This window comes from Schistocerca nitens, chromosome 8, assembly GCF_023898315.1.
Source record: "Schistocerca nitens isolate TAMUIC-IGC-003100 chromosome 8, iqSchNite1.1, whole genome shotgun sequence".
NCBI classification, from domain to species: domain Eukaryota; kingdom Metazoa; phylum Arthropoda; class Insecta; order Orthoptera; family Acrididae; genus Schistocerca; species Schistocerca nitens.
In genome coordinates this window covers 346,287,207-346,307,333 of record NC_064621.1, presented here as the reverse complement: position 1 = coordinate 346,307,333, position 20,127 = coordinate 346,287,207, and the positions used below count along the sequence as shown (strand labels likewise).

The window sequence follows — 20,127 nt, the reverse complement described above, 5'->3', positions numbered from 1 at the left end:
TGTCCATCTACCACTTCCTAGTGAAATTGTTTCCCCTCAGTGAGACACAAACCCAGCCCTGTGAGGTCATAACTGCAAGATTAGATGAATTGTTTGGGAGTCAAATACATGTTGCTGCTGCTCAGTATAAATATTTCTGCAACCAACATCACAGTGCTGAGCAGCATCTAACATCTATTATTCAGTTCCAGAGTCAACAAACAACAGAACTGCTGTCAGCAGTTCCTTGCTTCATACAACTGCAAACAGCCCAGCAGCACAAGGTGTCAGAAGCTAAAGAAGGAATTCAGCTGCTACCCCTTCCCTTCTGACAGTTTGATGACATGAAGGAAACACTACAAAATGTACCACGGCTGCATCAATATTCTGATGACTACAAAATTAAAGGTGAATCACATGCTGCATTTTTCTTTTCATCTGTGTGAGTGTCCATCTACCACTTCCTAGTGAAATTGTTTCCCCTCAGTGAGACACAAACCCAGCCCTGTGAGGTCATAACTGCAAGATTAGATGAATTGTTTGGGAGTCAAATACATGTTGCTGCTGCTCAGTATAAATATTTCTGCAACCAACATCACAGTGCTGAGCAGCATCTAACATCTATTATTCAGTTCCAGAGTCAACAAACAACAGAACTGCTGTCAGCAGTTCCTTGCTTCATACAACTGCAAGCAGCCCAGCAGCACAAGGTGTCAGAAGCTACAGAAGGAATTCAGCTGCTACCCCTTCCCTTCTGACAGTTTGATGACATGAAGCAAACACTGAAACAAAATGTACCACGGCTGCATCAATATTCTGATGACTACAAAATTAAAGGTGAATCACATGCTGCATTTTTCTTTTCATCTGTGTGAGTGTCCATCTACCACTTCCTAGTGAAATTGTTTCCCCTCTGTGAGACACAAACCCAGCCCTGTGAGGTCATAACTGCAAGATTAGATGAATTGTTTGGGAGTCAAATACATGTTGCTGCTGCACAGTATAAATATTTCTGCAACCAACATCACAGTGATCAATCCTATAAAGAATGGATTGCAGAATTGCAGGGTATGACTGAAGACTGTGAATTCATTTGTAACTGTGGCACAACTTATCAGGATGAAATGCTTCACAATGTTAATATTCAGAATCTGTCAGATCAGAGATTTACAGGCAAAATTCTAAATCATTGCAACCCTAGCCTCAGTGAAGTGCTTGAAGTTATCAATGCACACGAAGTTCAAGATATAGCCAAGCAAGATTTCTGTCTACCAGTCATCACTTCACTTGATACAAACAACCCACGCCCCAGCCACAGCCCTGGCCCCAGCACTCGCAAGTCAGCACCGCTTAAACAAGGCCAGACACACTACACACAGCATTTGCCACACCAGTGCAATGCTAATTACAATGCCCCATCTCCACGTAAAGCCAAGTCATGTGTGAAATGCTATGTCACCCATGATCGGAAGAATTGCTTCTTCAGACAAGCTGAATGCTAATTTTGTTATTGCACAAGACATAAAAAACTGGTCTGCTGCAAGAGACTAGATATATTTTCTGTTTCATGAAGGAATAACGCAAAGCTGGAATGGATGGAAATCAATATTATTTCATGTTCAGATTCTACGCCTCCTCCTGCTCAAAAACCAGACAAGTGAAGGTGCAGAAAATGTACACACACACATTTAATGTGAATAACTCACAGGCACACTTCAAAAAGGCTCTCCCAATCTTGAAATACATGAATGTGCTTTAGTGCACTTGTGGAAACAGAGAACAGTTTTTCACAACATGGAATGGAAATTGTATTCAGAGAACAGACTGCAAACTGTCAATTACATTGCAAATTTGTAAACAGTCAGTGCGTTTTCAACTAGGTACCAGAGCTTCTGTAAAGTTGCTTAACATAGATACATATGAAAAAACTAGCCAACCATCTTTGCATGCATCAAGTCTGCAACTCATTGCCTATAACAGCGACAGCATTTCAGTGTTTGGAGTGTGCCGCTTACCTGCAATATAAAAAAACACGACTATGGAAGTTCTTTCACTGTAGTTAGCTCTTGCATGAGCCCAAATATTTAAGGCATGGATGCATTTGATTCCTTTGGTTCAGACATACAAGACAATATGCATGCCATTGACACAAACATTTCCCAAGCCACAATTCGAACAAGTCTGCAACAAGTAGCAACATTTGTTCGACGGTACTCTAGGACGAGCAAACAATTTTCACATTCATATTAACTGAAAGCTAATGCACAACCCAAATTTTGCTGTGCATGCCCTGTACCTCATGCATTACATGTCAGCATGGCTACGGAAATTCAGAGTATTTTAAAACCTATTTCAGCAAGTCAGTGAGCATCCCCCCTAGTCATCATTCATGAGCCACATGGGAAGATTTCAGATGCACAGTAAATTCACAGACAGTCATTGACTCCTACTTGCTCCCACATATACAGGAAATTTTGGATCACCTATAGGGCGGACAGTTCTTCTCAAAAATTGATCTTGCAAAAGTGTATCTTCGATTACCACCAGACAGAGAGACAAAGAAATTTTTTGCTGCCAATATTCATGCTATCTTGTTTGAATATCAATGCCTACCTTTTAGAAGTGCTTCCATGTCTGCGTTGTTTCAAAAACTTCTCGAACAAGTAACATCTATGGTGTCCTCCTATCTTGAAGACATAATGGTCTCTGGGCAAACGCCATAACACCACCTTAAAAATTTGACAATCTTTTTCAAATTTTAACTGAGGCAGGCCTCAAATGTAATTTTCAGAAATGTTCTTTTCTCAACACAATGATTGAATACTTAGGACACATCACAACACCAATGGTGCTCGTCCTTCAATGAAACATTTTCAACCAATTCAGCAGTTGCCATCTCCTAAGAATTTAAGTGAACTGCAAACTGTTCTCGGAAAATTGACATAATACATAAAGTTCATTCCTAATGCAATGTAAACTGCCACAGCTTTTCGAAGTTTGAAAAATGCATTGCTTCATCAACCTTGCCTTACGCACTACGATCCACTCAAACTATTTTTGCTTGCAGTCAATGCCTCATTCCATGGCAATGGGGTGGTTTTATCCCACAAAATTGGCAAAACTGAATGCCCCAACACATTTGCTTCCAAAGTGTTGAACAGTGCTCAGTATAAGTATAGTCAGCTGGAGAAGGAAGCCCTGGCTCTAATATATTGTGTCACCAAGTTTCATCATTACCTGTATGGCAGACAACTTTTCCTGCTCACAGCATAAGCCTTTGACTGCACTGTTTCATCCGTCAAAACAAATTCCCGACCACAGGGTGCAAAAGCTTCAATGACGGTCACTATTATTGTCAAATTACCAGTGCAACATTCTGTATTGCTTGATAGTGCAACACAATCAACTGTATAACAGGCTGCAATTCCATAACATCAGAGAGAATTCTTACATCTTCTTGCACTGAAAAATATTACTGGGTTGACTTCAGAAGCATTAGGATTGTTTATTTTCAGACTTATCACAACCCCACATTACATAAAGACAAACAATAACTAATGAATAACAAATAAAATTCCTGAATGAACCTTTCACTCTCCAGCAGTGTGTGCACTGTTGAGGCCTGATTTTAGATTAAACTGTAAGTTGGACTGAGACTCAAAGCTAGAACCTCACCTTTCACAATCAGTGATCTAGTAAGCTATTCAGATCTGATCCACTCTTTGCCTTCACAGCTTCAGTTTCATCAGTATGACTCTCCTACTTTCCAAACTTTTATCAAGAAGTTTCAAAATGGTGCACACTCAGGTGAAGACTGAAGGATTAATTTTGCACGCAATGCCTATGTGGTGGCCAAGCTACACAATAGACCAGTTGAAGCTGCTGCGTACATAAAATGCAATATGTTGATTGGCGACTCCATGGAGTGTCCTGTGCACCATGACCAGATAATGGATATACTTGAAAGGAGAGACAGCATTGGTCGTATTTTTTTTGTTTTATTAACTGCAAAATCGATTTTCGGTCACTTAGTGACCATCTTCAGTGCTGTAATATACAATTTAAATTGGTAGGCACTGGTGTCAACAAGCTTAGAGCGATCACATAAACTGACAAGTGATCGCTCTAAGCTTGTTGACACCAGTGCCTACCAATTTAAATTGTATATTACAGCACTGAAGATGGTCACTAAGTGACCGAAAATCGATTTTGCGGTTAATAAAACAAAAAAAAATACAACCAATGCTGTCTCTCCTTTCAAATGCAATATGTGTTGCTAACCAATCTTCATAACCAATCAAACTTCATATCTGTTTTATACCTTATACCATATATGAAATCTGTCTTCTTATGACTAGGTGTTTCATTAAGCATAAAAATATTCATCAAACACCACTATTCGTACTCGAGCATAAATGATGAAGCCTCTTCAACAACCATTTGTTTATGTATGATAAGGAATTCTAATGACATAAGATGTGGTACCACAAATTTAATTGCCATATTGCTTCTTTGGATGTATTTGCCAAAACTATGCAAGACTTCATCACCTCTTCTTTTTCTGCAGTGCCCAAAGAAGAAGTCATTTACTCAGCATGATTGAAACCTGTCTTAATTTCTGCCAGATGTAGACCAGTTTTATCAGCTTACATAATATGGGCTCTGCGTATTCCATATACAATCCTTTAAACTATGTCTATTCCATATACATTCCCTTACACTGTAGGCAATTTTCAGTTTTTTCTGTGAAAGTTGCGGGGTATTTCTATTTGATAGTTAGAACAGTTGTAAGGATAAAATTATAGGAATGTATAAAAAAAAAAAAAAAACTTACTTTAGAGTTGATTTTAATTGACATTTAACATAAACAATGAGGGAAACCTGAAAATCAAGTTCAACACTATAGAAGCAAAATAAACTTACTGGTAAATTTTCTTAGTGTTGTAAATCTTAAAGCAAGGTTCCATACACAAGCTCCAGGAAAATAGCAAGCCCCTGTATTCAAGAGCAGCAAAAAAAGATTTTGGAGGAGAATAGCAGCCTACAACATTCCAAACCAACAGAAAAGTATTTGACAATAAAATTGTGACTTCTGATATGCAAACAGAAAAGAAATTGCATTTGAAGCGATAATTGTGGATCCCATGAAATTGTATGGAAATTGCTGACTGCACATCTGCTTCGCCCGCAGCTGGAGGGTCAATAGTCTCTAGTTCCAACAGGATACTCAGATAAATGAATAAAAGGCCCATGTACTGATATTGATAACTAAAGTTCCATTAAAGTAATTAATTTTCACTTGGGCAGTACTTACCAAACAACAAAACTCTTGTTCAACCAAACACTTGGTCCATAAGTCAGCTGCTCCCAGCGGTGGCATACTTCTTGAGCTATCAGCAGCTCCTCCACTGACAGGAACTTCATAACATTGAGAAGCAGCTCATCTGGTAAGTCATTAATTGTCACATTCTGCACATCATCTTTGTTCACAAGAGGCTCAACTTTTCTCTTTTCGACACATGTTCCTTTACTTTCCAATGATTTGATTGCCAGTAACTTTGCTCTTCGTCCTCTAACCAGACGCGATGATGTCACTTTCACCTGCAATGGGCATTATTTTTCACTTAACCAGATACTGCCAGTAATTTTAAAACATTCATGCTGCTATTAAAGTTGAAAATTTTTTATAGGTTAAAAGCAAGTACCAGACTGGATCCAAACCTAGATAACTACCTTTGGTGAGTAGGGCTCACTTAACTCTGTCGTCTGGGTTAGTAACAAAGGTCACTAAAAAGTTTTAACCTGTTACAAGTTCAACATCTAAAGTTAATAAATCAGTCAAGAAAGCTGGAGATACCAGATAAGCAATTTTTACCCTCTCACTTAGACTGTGAATTGACATCACTTAATGCCAGTAAGATGGACGTAGGGGAATTATGGGCAAAGTTTAAGCAGATTGTAAATTGTGGTCTGGAGAGTTATAAGCCTAGGAAGGGGATTAAGGATGGGAAAGACCCAATATAGTTTAATAATGAAATTCATAAAATGCTGAGGAAGCAGAGGCTGTTGCACTCCCGGTTCCAAAGAGAACACACATACAATGACAAGCGAAGGTTAATAGAGTTTCATGAGTCTGTGAAAAGGTCCATGTGCAAAGCATACATCAATCACCACCATCATACTTTAGCAAAAGATCTGGTAGAGCACCTGAGAAAATTCTGTTCCCATGTAAAATCACTAAGTGGACCTAAGGCTTCCTATCCAGCCCTTGTAAGTATGACGTGGCAGTTGAAGATAGCAAAACGAAAGCCAAAGTTTTAAATTTCACATTGAAGAAATCATTCATGCATGAGAATCATACACACATACCATCATTCGACCACTGGATGGACTCCTGTATGCATGACATAGTAATAAGCATCCCTAGTGTAGAGAAACAACTGAAAGGTTTGAAAGCAAATAAGTCACTAGGTCAGAATGGAATCCCAATTCGATTTTACAAAGAGTACTCTATTGCTTTGGCCCCTCATCTACTTTGCATTAATGCAAGTCTTTCACCTAGCACAAAGTCGCAAGTGACAGTAAAAAAGCAAAGGTGACTCCTGTATATACAAAGGCAAAAGAAAGGAACCATAAAATTGCAGATCACTATCCCTAACTTCGGATTGCTGCAGAATCCGTGAACATATTCTCAGTTCAAATGTGATAAATCTTCTTGAAACCAAGAAGCTTATGTTAACAAAACAGCATTGTTTTAGAAAGCATCACTCATGCAAAACTCAGCTTGCCCTTTTCAAGCATACTGAGGAAGCAGAGGCTGTTGCACTCTCGGTTCCAAAGAGAACACACAAATGACGACACACAAAGATTAGTAGAGATTTGTGCATCTGTGAAAAGATCTAGGCACAAAACATACAACAACTACCACTGTCACAACTTAGCAAAAGATCTGGCAAAGAACCCAAGAAAATTCTGTTCCCATTGCTACGTGGAGCTAAGGCTTCCTATCCAGGTAAAAGAATGAACCATAAAATTACAGACCAATATCCCTAACTTCAATTTGCTGCAGAATCTGTGAACATATTCTCAGTTCAGATTTAATAAATCTTCTTGAGACTGAGAAGCTTATGTCCACTGATCAGCATGGTTTTAGAAAGCATTATTCATGCAAAACTCAGCTTGCCCTTTTCTCACACAATATACTGCAAACTATGGACAGAGGGCCACAGGCAGAGTGCATATTTCTAGATTTCTGGAAATTGTTTCACATGGTGACCGATCGCAAGCTGTCAATGAAGGTATAAGCATATGGAATAGGTTCACAGATATGTGAGTGGCTCGAAGACTTTTTAAGTTATACAACCCAGTATGTGGTCCTCAATGGCGAGTATTCATCAGAGGCAAGGGTATCGTCAACAGTGCTCCAGGGAAATGTGATACGACTGCTATTGTTCTCTACATACAAAAACCATTTATGGGGAAATGGGATGAGAAATTCCGCCTTATGCAAGACACCTTTTTTTCTGTTTTGTTTCACCCATACATGTTTCAGCACTTTTGTGCTCTCTTCTGTGGATTTAATTTTTATTTTTAACTGTAAAATAGTTGTCACATATTAACATTTGTGTTGAAACTTCCTCGCAGATTAAAACTGTATGCCGGACCGAGACTCGAACTCGGGACCTTTGCCTTTCATGGGCAAGTGCTCTACCAGCTGAGCTACCCAAGCACGACTCACGACCCGTCCTCAGAATTTTACTTCCGCCAGTACCTCGTCTCCTGCCTTCCAAACTTCACAGAAGTTCTCCTGTGAAACTTGCAGGACTAGCACTACTGGAAGAAAGGATATTGCGGAGACATGGCTTACCGCAGCCTGGGGGATGTTTCCAGAATGAAATGAGTGATAAATAAATTAGGTTTTGCTGTTTGAAGATGACAATTTGTATATTGTGTAGCAGAATAGCTACCAAAATAAATGGACAATAGCATCATTTAAGGTATGTTAACTAATGCATACATCCACCTTTCGCCAATTAAGCTATAAATGGAACTTTGACATAATGTTATAAACAACACAAATGTTAATATGTAACAACAATTTTACAGTAAAAAATAAAAATTAAACCCACTGAAGACAGTACAAAAGTGCTGAAACATGTATGGGTGAAACAAAACAGAAAAAAAGGAGTCTTGCATAAGGCAGAATTTCTAATCCCATTTTCGTAGCAAGCATGGACTTAACAAGAAGAACTGCACCACAAGATGATTACAGAAAACATTTAAACAATGGAAATTGCAGGATGGAATGTAACAAAATTGTGAAAAGGAAAATTGCTACTCACCATATGGCGAAGATGCTAAGTCGCAGATAGACACAACAAAAAGACTGTCACAATATAAGCTTTCGGCCAACAAAGCCTTTGTCAAAAACTGACAGACAGAGAGAACACACACACACACACACACACACACACACACACACACACACACACACACACAAATGCAACTGACACCTTTTAAGTTTGTGTGTGTGTGTGTGTGTGTGTGTGTGTGTGTGTGTGTGTGTGTGTGTGTGTGTTCTATTTTCAACAAAGGCCTTGTTGGCCAAAAGCTTACACTGTGACAGTCTTTTTGTTGTGCCTATCTGTGACTCAGCATCACCGCTACATGGAAGTAGCAACTTTCCTTTTAATAATACTGTTACATAAACCATTTGGCAGACAGAATGGGCAGAGATCTGTGGTTGTTTGCTGACAATGCTGTGGCATATTCTAAGGTGTGATGAATGGCAGCTAGCTCTAAATATAGAAAAATGCAAGTTATTGTGGAAGAGTAGGAAAAATGAACCTGTAATTATTGGATATAATATTCGTAGTGTTCTGCTTGACACTGTCACAATGTTTAAACATCTGGGCACAACATTGCAAAGGGATATGAAATGGCATGAGCATGTGATGACAGTGGCATGGAAGGTGAATGGTTGACTTCCATTTATTGGAAGAATTTTAGGAAAAGTGTGGTTCATCTGTAAAAGACACTGCATGTAGGATGCTCTTGTGACATATTCTTGAGCACTCCTCAAGTGTTTGAGATCCGTACCAGGTCAGATTAAAGAAAGACAATGAAGCAACTGAGAGGTGGACTGCTAGATTTGTTATCGATAGGTTCAAACAACATGTAAATGTTACAGAGATGTTTTGGGAACTCACTGGGGAACCCTGTAGGAAAGGTGATGTTCTATTCAAGGAACACAAATAGAAAATTTAGAGGACCAGCATTTGAAGCTAACTGTTGAACGATTCTACTGACATCAACATACATTGTGTGTAAGGACCACAAAGATAAGATACAAGAAATTATAGCACATAAGGAGGCACATAGGCAGTTGCTTTTCCCTCACTCTATTTGCAAGTGGAACAGGAAAGCAAATGACTAGTTGTGGTACAGCTTACTCTCTGTCACATGCCCTGCAGTGGCTTGTGGAGTATCTATATAGATGTAGATGAAATAATGCAGAAGCCAATGTATACTGTACACTACATCTACATACATACTCTGTATGCCACTGTGGAGTGTGTGACGGAGAGTCCACGCACTACTAATAGTCATTTCCTTTCCTGTTTCACTTGCAAACAGAGTGAGGGGAAAAACGACTGTCCACAAGGCTCCGTAAGAGCCCTAATTTCTCGTATCTTATCTTCGTGGTCCTTATACAACATGTATGTTGACAACAGTAGAATGATTCTGCAGTCAACATCAAATGCCAGTTATCTAAATTTCCAAAGTAATACCTTGCAAAAAGAGTAAATTTCCACAGTAATGCCTTTCAAAAAGAGAATTGTCTTCCCTCCAAGGATTCCCATTTGACTTCACAAAGCATATCTATAAAACATTCATGCTGATTAAACCAACTGGTAACAAATCTAGCAGCATGGTTCTGAATTGCTTCTTCAGTGTCTTTCTTAAATCCAACCTGGTGGGGATAAACACTTGAAAAATACTGAAGAAAGTTTCACACTAGCTAGCATTCTATATACTGTCCCCTTTATGGATGAGCTACACCTTCCCAAAACTTTCCAAATAAAATGAAGTTGCACCTTCCTTACTTCCAACCTGATGTGCTCATTCCATTTCATATTGCTTTGCAACATTATGCCTACATATTTAATCGGTGCGACTGAGTCGAGCAGTATCCTGCTAATGTTGTATTCAAACATTACACGATTATTTTTTCTAGTCATCTGTGTTAGCTCACACTCTTCTACATTTAGAGCAAGTTGTCATTCATTGCACCAGCTAGAAATTCTGTCTAAGACATCTTGTATACTCCTACAGTCACTCAACAATTACACCTTCCCATACATCACACTACCACAGCAAACAGCTGTAAGTTGCTACTCACTCTGGAAAAGGTCATACCACTACTTATCCTTCACTTGTGTGTTCAGCTAGCAACAAGTGTTGGCAAAATGACTACCTTTAAGCCTCTGAATAAACCCTAATCTTTCTTACCTTGTTCTTATCATCCTTCCACAACATATACAAAGACATGCATTCTTTCTTGAATATGTCAAACAGTTGTGCTCCACGGAACTTAATAATTGGTTTGTCAAGAGCCACCCCAAGGTGGGTACACCAGTTCCCATCTGATCACTGAAGTTAAGCACCACCGGGAGTGACCAGTATTTGGATGGGTGACCATCCAGTTATGCTGCATGCTGTTGACAATTTTTCATTTGCCTTTACAGTATGGTGGTGTAAAGTCCCTAATCACTAGTCTTTGCGCCAATGTACTGCAAACCTCTCCACAGTGTTTCATCAAGTGAGGGCATGCGACACTGTTGATTGTCATCCATCTGTCAGATGCAGACATAAAGATGGGCAGCCCCTGGGTGCTCTTCAAGAGAAGCAGGCTATTGCCAGCACTGGGTTTCCCTTCTCTCATCATCTCCAGCATAAACATGATGCTACATTCTACATACACACATTTCAGTCATCTACACTTAGCCACATAGTTCTCATACTTCATGAAGGAAAGGTGCCTGGAGATTCAAAGGATAGGAAAATCCTTTCCAATTAGGTGGCTGAATCTGCCCTTCAGTGCCTCCCAGCCATTTATGCAATAAGATTTTACTTATTAATTGGTTAAATCCAAGTTCTACAGATCATCTGAACAAATTCTACTGAAATAATGTAGAACAAGAGAGCTTATAGGCTATGCATAAACAAATTGTTTGTGTCTCTGGCTCCATGCTGAGGATTCACAAATTTCTAAATCACATGCTATCTTTAACTAAATAAAAATGGGTATATTAGTCTTTATAAATAATGGAAGGAGTTATGGCAGCAACTCACCACATAGTTGAGGTGTTGAGCTGTCAACAGACACATGAACAAGACTGAATGCTGCTGAGCTTTTGGATGAATTTTCTACATAGCTATCAGGAAACACACACACACAAACACACACATACACAAACACACACACACACACACACACACACACACACACACACACACACACCACAGGAACCACAATTTGATTCGAGAGATGGACTGAGTTGGTGAAGCTGATAAGTGGAAAAGGAAGTAGGGAGCAGAAAGGGAGGATTGGAGGGAAGGGTAGCTGACAGCTGGGAGGGAGAGGCAGTATGAGTATAAGATAGGCATATGGTATCAGCAAGCAGACTGTGGTGTAGCCAGGGGGAGTTAATGAAGCACACAATGACATGGACTGAGCAGGGAAGACAGAACAGAGACAGGGGAAGATTGTGGAAAGGAGGTTGTGCTATCACATATTGATACCACCCCAAGGGTGTCACAACAACAGAATTGCAAGTTTCCATTTGACACTGATAGGGGTCGCGTGGGATCTGACAGACATAGTGATGCGTGCCTGCAGAGCCATGCCTTCAACCACTCTGGAGTACGAGTGTCCTCCATCGCTACAACATAGGATGGCCGGCAGCAACCACTCACCTCACCAGCACTTGGAACCTCATTGTTATGAGATCACCATTTGGGCTCAGTACAGCGAGCCACATCCAGATGTTATTTTATGAACTGGACCCAAAGTCTTGCAGCATTATTTGTAATGAGTCTTTGTACATTTGGAGAAATACAAGTTAAGTAAACCTTCTGTTCACTGTGACAACTTGTTCACTAATTATTTCTGCTCCTGTCCAGCTTTCCTACGATGACAGACACCTCACCACCCTGTAGTCCACCTCTTCTGACCATTGCAAACGGAGTCGTACACAACAAATCTAGCGATGTGTCATCGAGCCTGCGTGTGGCAGTCTTTGAGTTTCTTTCTTCCTGTTCTCTCATCTTTTTGTTTAGTTTCTGCTGTTAGTGGCTTTCTCTATTTCTTGTCTTTAGGATACCCAGTGTTTGCCTTGCCCCCTTTTGTTTTCTCTGTACTATTTTTGCTTTTCGCTGTTTGCATTTGTGCATTGCTTAATTGTTTTGTTATTTTCTGCATTGCTTAGTTACAATGCTGCCAAGCAACAATCACCTGCTACACCACTTGCACTTGATCTAACTCAATTTATTCAGTTTCAGAGTAAACAAATGGCACAAGTGCTTTACCCAGTGGCAACAACAACACCTGCATATCTGCTGCTGTTTTATGAGTTTGACAAGATGAAGGAATACTGGACAGAGTACCTTGCACAGTTCAACGTGCACATTGCAACACATCACATACAATGTAGTGACAAACATTCTTATTTCTTAGTCACAGCGGGAGTGACAGTTTATCAGCTATGCAACAAACTTTTTCCCAGATTCCACCCTGAACTAGTTATGAGGACATGGTTCAAGTGGCAGCTGCCTGTTACAGATTTTTTAGGTAGCATAAGCAATAAGGACAGACATACCCTCAGTGGGTGACTGAACTACAAGGCCTTACTAGACAATGTAGATTCAAATGTGACTGTGGCAATTACTACAAAGAAGCAATGATTTGTGATGCCATTATGCACAATGTAGTTGACTCTTGAATTCAGGAACAGATTCTTAAACATCCAGACCCTTCCTTGCAACAGGTTTTGCAGATTTGAGACTATCAGGATTCCTGTGAAAGTGCAGCAGAGAGTTTTGAGGTAGAACCTGTTTGTTCTGTAGATAGACATAGGAAGCAGGCATCGCAGCTGGCCCACAAATAGCAGCCCAGCCAGCCACAGCCAAAGTGCTCGCATAAACCCGTGTCCTCCATGCAAATCAAAGTCACAAGCACTGTGTAGTGTGTTTTCAGAGCCCCACAGTGTTGTTAGTGCAAAACAGCAGTGCAACAGCCATTTAAGAAAGGCACGCAACTCATCTGCATTGGTATGTGAGGGCAACAAAGTTTTTTTTTATCTCTTACAACTGCTGGACAATCAGTCCATTTGCAACTTGGCATTGGGGCTTCAGTGAGTTTGCTAAACTATAGCACTTGCGAATTGCTTGCCAGACCTAAGCTGTGCACATCACATCATACACTAACACCATATAACAGCCACAACATTTCTGCCTTAGGCACTTGTTGCCTTCCCACAACTTTCCGAAATTTGACGAAGACAATGACATTTGCAATGCTTTCCTCCTGAAACATTGCTAATACTTATGGTCTAGACTCTTTTGATTTGTTTGAGTTAAGCATTTATAACAATGTATTTTCAGTTTCTTCCTTTGATCCTCAGGAGAGTATTGCACAGTTATGTGCAGAATTTCAGAATTTGTTTTCTGAGGGTTTACACAAAGCCAATAATTTTGCTGTCCATATCACAATAAGGAACAATGCACACCCTCATTTTGTTAGAGCTTGTCCTGTCCTTCAGGCTCTTCAAGAACAGATGGTCAGAGCATTCATCACTGCCAGTCAGTGGGCATCCCCTCTTGTTATTCCACAGAAGCTGTCCAGCAGACACCTTTTGTGCAATGATTTTAAGAAAACTGTGAATCTTCAAACAGTCATTGACAGTCATCCCTTGCTGCATCCACAAGAACTGATGGATAATTTGGGTGCCAGTCATTACCTTTCTAAAATGGGTTTGTGTGATGCTTGCTTACAAATTCCTGTGAATGAGCAGTCGTAACAAGTCTTTGTGATTAATACTCACGTGGATCTCTTCAAATGTTTGGTACTGCCATTTGGCAGTGCTTCTGCACCCGCCATATTCCAGCACGTTCTGGAGAAGTTGACTGTAAAAGTTAATTTTTGCTCAAATCCTCACACTCCTGATTAACTCATTAGCGATCTTTGCATTCTTTTAAAAGTGTTGTCTGCAGCTGGTCTGAAATATAGCAGAGACAAATGTATGTTTTCTCTGACTGAATTAAGTACTTAGGATGTGTCATTAATAGCCAGGGTACTCACCCGTTTCAATCATATTTCCTTGCTATCCATGACCTTCCACCCCCATGCAGTGTGCAAGATTGCAAATCTGTATCTCTGACACTCACATATTACATCCAAATTTATTCCTAACACTGTTCAAACTGTGGCTCCCTTGCATTGCTTGCACAGGAAAAAGGTTTCTTTTGTTTGGTCACAAGAGTGTCAGTCTGCTTTCTAGAAGCTGAAAGACTCTTTACTTAGTGATCGATGGCTTGTTCAATTTGATCCAAAAAAACCTGTGGTCTTGGTTGTGGATGCTTCCTTTAACAGCATCGGTGCAGTTTTGTCCATAAATTTGGTTCTGTTGACAGGCCAACTGCCTTTGCTTTGAAGTTATTGAACAAAGCTCAATATAATTATTCACAGATTGAAAAGGAGGCTCTCACCATTGTCTGTGGTGTCGCTAAGTTTTACCATTATCTTTTTTGTGGAAAATTTTACTTGTTGACTGACCATAAATCTCCACAATCTTTGTTTAGCCATTCTCAGTTAGTCCCAGCTCACACAGTGCAGAAGCTGCAACGATGGACTCTTCTTTTGTCAAATTACCACTAGCAAATTGTGTATCGGCCCACCTTTAAGCATGCCAACACAGATGCTCTTTCTCCTCTCCCTGTTGGCCCAGATTCGACATTTTATGAGTCCTCTACTTCTTGTTGTTATATTGATGCACAAGACACAGATGTTTTGCATAGTTTTCACTTAATCACCAGCAAATTGCCAAGGCCACAGCAGCAGTTCCTGACTTGCAGATTCTGTTGCACTACATCTGCAAATGGTTGGCCACATTCAGCACACAGATTCATAGCTCTGTGGTTCACCAATATTTTGTCTGCAGGTATCCCCTTGCAGTTGACAAGGTGTCATTGATGTCCTTTGTTTGATAAATCAAGAACACTGGGATGTCATTCGCACCTAGCAAGTAGTGTGACATCATTGCACTGCACACAGTCTGGATTCACAAATTGAACAGTTGACTTCCCAGTGCCAAGCCTGTGCTGAACATCAGTCAGCTCCACCTCAGCAGTTCTTTGAATGGCCCATACCTCAAGCACCTAAGTAATGCTTGCACTTGGATTTTGAGTCCTTACTGGAATAGATGTTGGCTCATCTTTGCTGGCACTTTCAGCAAATTTCCCATCATGGTTCCTATAACTCTATTATGGCTTGTTCCACAAGCCACAGCCTGTCGCTGATTTTTTGCTTTGAGGGACTGTCTGAAAGACTGTCTGAAATACTTGTGACTGGCAGTGGGCCTCAATTTGTTGTGGCCAAGTTTGAACAGTTTTGCACCCCTCTGGCGTTAACCACATCACATGTGCACCATTTCGCACGTAATCCAAAGGCAAAGCTGAATGCTTTGTATGAACATTTAAGCAACAGATGCGCAAACTTCATGTCTCCCACACATGTGATCAAGCTCTGTTGTAGTTCTTGTCTTCCTACCACTCCAAGCTACACAAGCCAGCAGAGTTGTTACATGGACAGATGGCTTCAGTTGCTGCACCCACCACAGTGGGTGGTGTGCATTCTGCCTAGGCCAGCAAAGTATGAAACAAATGATTCAGTCTTTTTCGGGCTGCATGGTGGATGGAGGCACTGGGAGCAAGACACCACTGTATGACTTCTTTGTTGTTCTCTCTTTTTACTGCAGGGACTGATAGGATTGCTGAGACGCCACCAGAATCTCGGCACTGGCCTCAGCTGAGGATAGTGTCTCCATATTGCCACCTGCTTCCAGCGCTGCCTCCCCCGCCATCGTTCACACTACACTACACGACGATGGTGAGAAGGTTTGGGGGCAGGGATGTGGTATCTCATAATGATACCATCCGGCGGCTGTCATAGTGGTTGTGCAGGATCCACCGGACTGAATGGTGTGTGCCTACTGAGCTACGCCTCCGGCAGCTGTGGACTATGAGAGCCTTATGCCGCCTTGGTATAGGATTGTCGGCGGCAGCAGCCACACACCCCACTTGCACTTGGAGCCTCAACGCTACAACAACATTGCTCGTGCTTAGTTCAGCGAGCCTCATCCTAGCTGCTCTTGTATGAGCTGGACTCTAATTGTTGCTGCATTATTTGTAATGAGTATTTGTATTCTTGGAGAAATACAAGTTAAGTAAACCTTCTATTCATTGTGTTAACTTGTTTGTTAATCATTTCCACTCCTGTTCAGCTTTTCTACAATGACAGTTGGTGCACCATTATGAAGCCCACCTGTCCTTACCATTGCGTATAAAGTCATACACAACAGAGGATGTGTGTGCATAAAGAGTGATGTGGGAGTCAAGGGGACAGGGATAGGCGTGGGTATGGGACAGGGGCTTGTGAAGATCTAGACAAGAAGATTACGAGATCTAAGGGTTTGTTGGATGTTACCATATGGTCTGTAGTGGGGGTGGAAGGACCTTTTAGCACTGCTAGCCATTCCATTTTCTGATTTACTAGCAAAATTGGAGTGAAGAAAAAAAATGATTGTCTATATGCCTCTGTATATGAGTCCAAATTTCTCTCGTCTTGTTTTCGCAGTTTTCATGCAAGACGTACATTGGTGGCAAATGTCAGTTCTTCAAACTTTCTCAATAATGTTTCACATAAAGAATGTTGTGTTGTCTCTATGAATTCCCATTTCAGTTCACAGTGCATTTCTACAATACTAATGTATGGATCGAACCTACTGATAACAAATCTACCAGCACACAATTCTGAATTGCTTCAATGTCTTCCTTTAATTAGACCTGGTAGAAATTCCAAACACTTGAGCAGTACTCACAAAAGGGTGACAAGTGCTCTGTACAGTCTCCCTTATAGATGAGCTGCATTTTCCTAGAATCCTCCCAATAAACTGAAGTCAACCATTCACTTTCACTACAACCAATCTTATGTGTTTGTTCCATCTTAAGTCACTGTGTAAATGTAAGCCTAGATGTTTAAATGGTGCAACTGTGTCAAGCAGCTCACTATTAATATGGTATCTGAACATTACAGGATTGTTTATCCCACTTGACTGATTTATAGAAGAAAGTACTGGCCCTTTGGTGGCACCAGTGGTAACTGTAACCAAGAAAAGCATGGAAGGGAGTAAGGCATATTGGTTTTATTGTCACTGTTGGCATTTAAATCAGTCCACAGTTATGAATGCATATTTAATGCTGAATATCAAGAAACTTTAGATAGCCTGGAGAAGTCAATATTTTACAACTACGGATTTGTGAAGCAGGTACCATCACTTGGAAGTAGCAACAGAGGATTGACCTAAAACCTTGTTTACCATTCCATTGCATCATTACCATTACCACAGAGTGCCATTTGGACTAAAGAATATGCCAACAGTGTTCCAGCATAGATGGTGGAGCACTGCATCCACATGAGCATTTTCTGATGCTGCCCATCACTCACATAGCACGCATTGCGGAAGCACGTGGCCAGTAGTTTCTGCACTCAATATCACACAGTACACACCCACTGAGGGTGAGCACTCACTGAGTGGCCCAGCCATATGGCTAAGAAAACACAGACTCCACGTATACACTCATCACAATGTAGTAGCACTAATGGGCCTGGCAAGTGTTTTAACTGTAGATTTTCCATATTTTCTATGGGGAAAGCTTATGCTCTATACCCCGATTCATCAAGTATTACCACAACGATCGAGTATGTTCACATACAATGAAAACAGAGTGATAATTGAAAACCGAATGTTACTGAGGGTAGGTTCGCTGGTTTGTTAATTTGGGGCGAGGAGAGGAAGGGTAAGGGACCAAACAGCAACATCATCAGGCCCTCGATCCAAGAGTGGTGCATCCACCAGTACTAACAATAATAAAAGCAAGATTAAGGAAACAGGAAAGACAGCAAATGGGTACCTCCAGGGGCCTGCAGATGACAGGAACCATCCCACTCACAGCAGTCCCACCCCTGATACTTTATAGTCAAGAGTGCCCACTATTCAACAGAGTGCAACACCTAGAATAGAAAACTGGGTGAAGCAGAAAAGAAGCAAATGCTAAAAGCAATTAAATCAGAGTAAAAGAGGGATTAAAGGACAGCCTGGCCAAGGTGGTAGGGTTTGGGGACCTTTAGATCTAGCATACAGTGGGAGACATACCATTCCCAACTGACCTACCCTACTCTGGTGGTAGATTAAAATCTTATTACTGAGAACAAAAATTACTTTCACAGAGAAAGTTGTGAATCAGGTTAAGCATCCATGAATAGTCCACCAATATTAGAGGCACTGAATCTAGTAGTCCATACGTACCATGGAGGTCCACAAAGGGTGGCGGGGCATTCAACCAAGATATGAGCTACTTCCTGTGAGGCTCTACAATCACAATGTGTGGGGGGGGGGGGGGGGGCTCATTACACAAAATAAAACTATGGGTTTACCTGGTATGACAGATGTGGAGATGACAAAGGACTGAGGACTGTGGATTCCTTCTGGGAGAAGCAGAAGGAAGAGTACCATGCTGCAATACTCCCCTTGATTGTGCAGAGTTTATTAGATGTGACATTAGCCCACCAGATGTCATTACCTTACAAGTGAGCAGAGATCTCACATGCATTCTCAAATGCGCATCCGGGATCAGAAAAGCAAACAGGGAGCAAGTAAGTGCTCCTTCAGCCAAACGGTTGGCCAGTTCACTCCCCAGGATACCCACATGACTTGGAAACCAAAGAAAGGCAACTGAGAAGGCAGCACAACGAAGATCATCTAGAGGGACTTGTATACCGGAGACCAAAGGGTGGCAAGAATAGCATTGGTCAGAAGCCTCGAGATTGCATACTGAATCAATACATATTAAAACATGGTCAAGGGACTGTTAAATAAAATGGAGGGCTCTGCTAACAGCTGACAGCTCTGCTGTAAACATATTATGCGTTCCTGGCAGAAAATGTTGTTCCACACTTGTAGGAGATGTAAAACCATATTCTGTCTGACCCACAGTTTTGGAGCCATTGGTGTAAAAGATGGTAGCACCTTGAAACTCTTGAAAGACTGGACACAACAGACACTGACGACTTGCAAACTGACACACAATTTTCTCTCTATTCATCACTCAGGAGCCTGGAAACAAATTTTCCACACACTCATCTAATTTGCAAATTATCAGCTAAAATGTATTATAAAGACCCATATGAGATGCTAAGCTCTCAAATAGTTATTTGCCTGTTTGAACAAACAATTTTTGCCACTTTTTGCATGTTGTCTTCTGTTTTTTAGGTTAATGGATGCCCTGAACATAGCTCATCTTCAACCAAATATTTTCATCTTGTAAATCACTCATACCATTTGGAAGCAGCATTAAGAGTTACAACATTATTGCTGTACACCAATTTCAACATTTCGTGAGTTTTTTGGTACTTTTTGCAAATTGCATTCTTCAGAATCCACACTGTGCAACAGACATAATAAACATAACCTCACTCTAGCGTCTCTGGATGCTGACTGCCTGAATGTGCTTCAACTTGATGCTGCCTGTCTCAGCGGAACAGGCTATTGGACAAATTACATCAAATGATTGTAGCATCAGCAGTTGCTGCTAAAAAAAATTCATTCTCCATATTTTTTTATTACACCTTGTACACCTCCTTTTAACTTGCTGTATTCACATCTTCACATGTCTAAATGTCCGGTTCACTCATCTGACAAACACATTTTCCTCTAAGTTCTGAAAATGAAAGCCTCAAATGTAAAATACTGTTTGCTAATTTAATGACTAGATACACAAACGCTGTAACTCTTTGTTAAGTTATCCTGT

At 40.7% G+C, this 20,127-nt stretch overlaps 1 protein-coding gene across 1 annotated transcript in view; it reads right to left on the bottom strand.

Annotated features, from left to right (window-relative positions):
* LOC126199167 (S-phase kinase-associated protein 2-like) overlaps nucleotides 1–20,127 on the bottom strand; it is a 194,836-nt gene that overhangs the window by 144,724 nt on the left and 29,985 nt on the right. Inside the window, exon 3 of the mRNA XM_049935927.1 lies at nucleotides 5,294–5,580. Coding sequence (XP_049791884.1) covers nucleotides 5,294–5,580 — 287 coding nt within the window. The remainder of the gene's footprint in view (nucleotides 1–5,293; nucleotides 5,581–20,127) is intronic.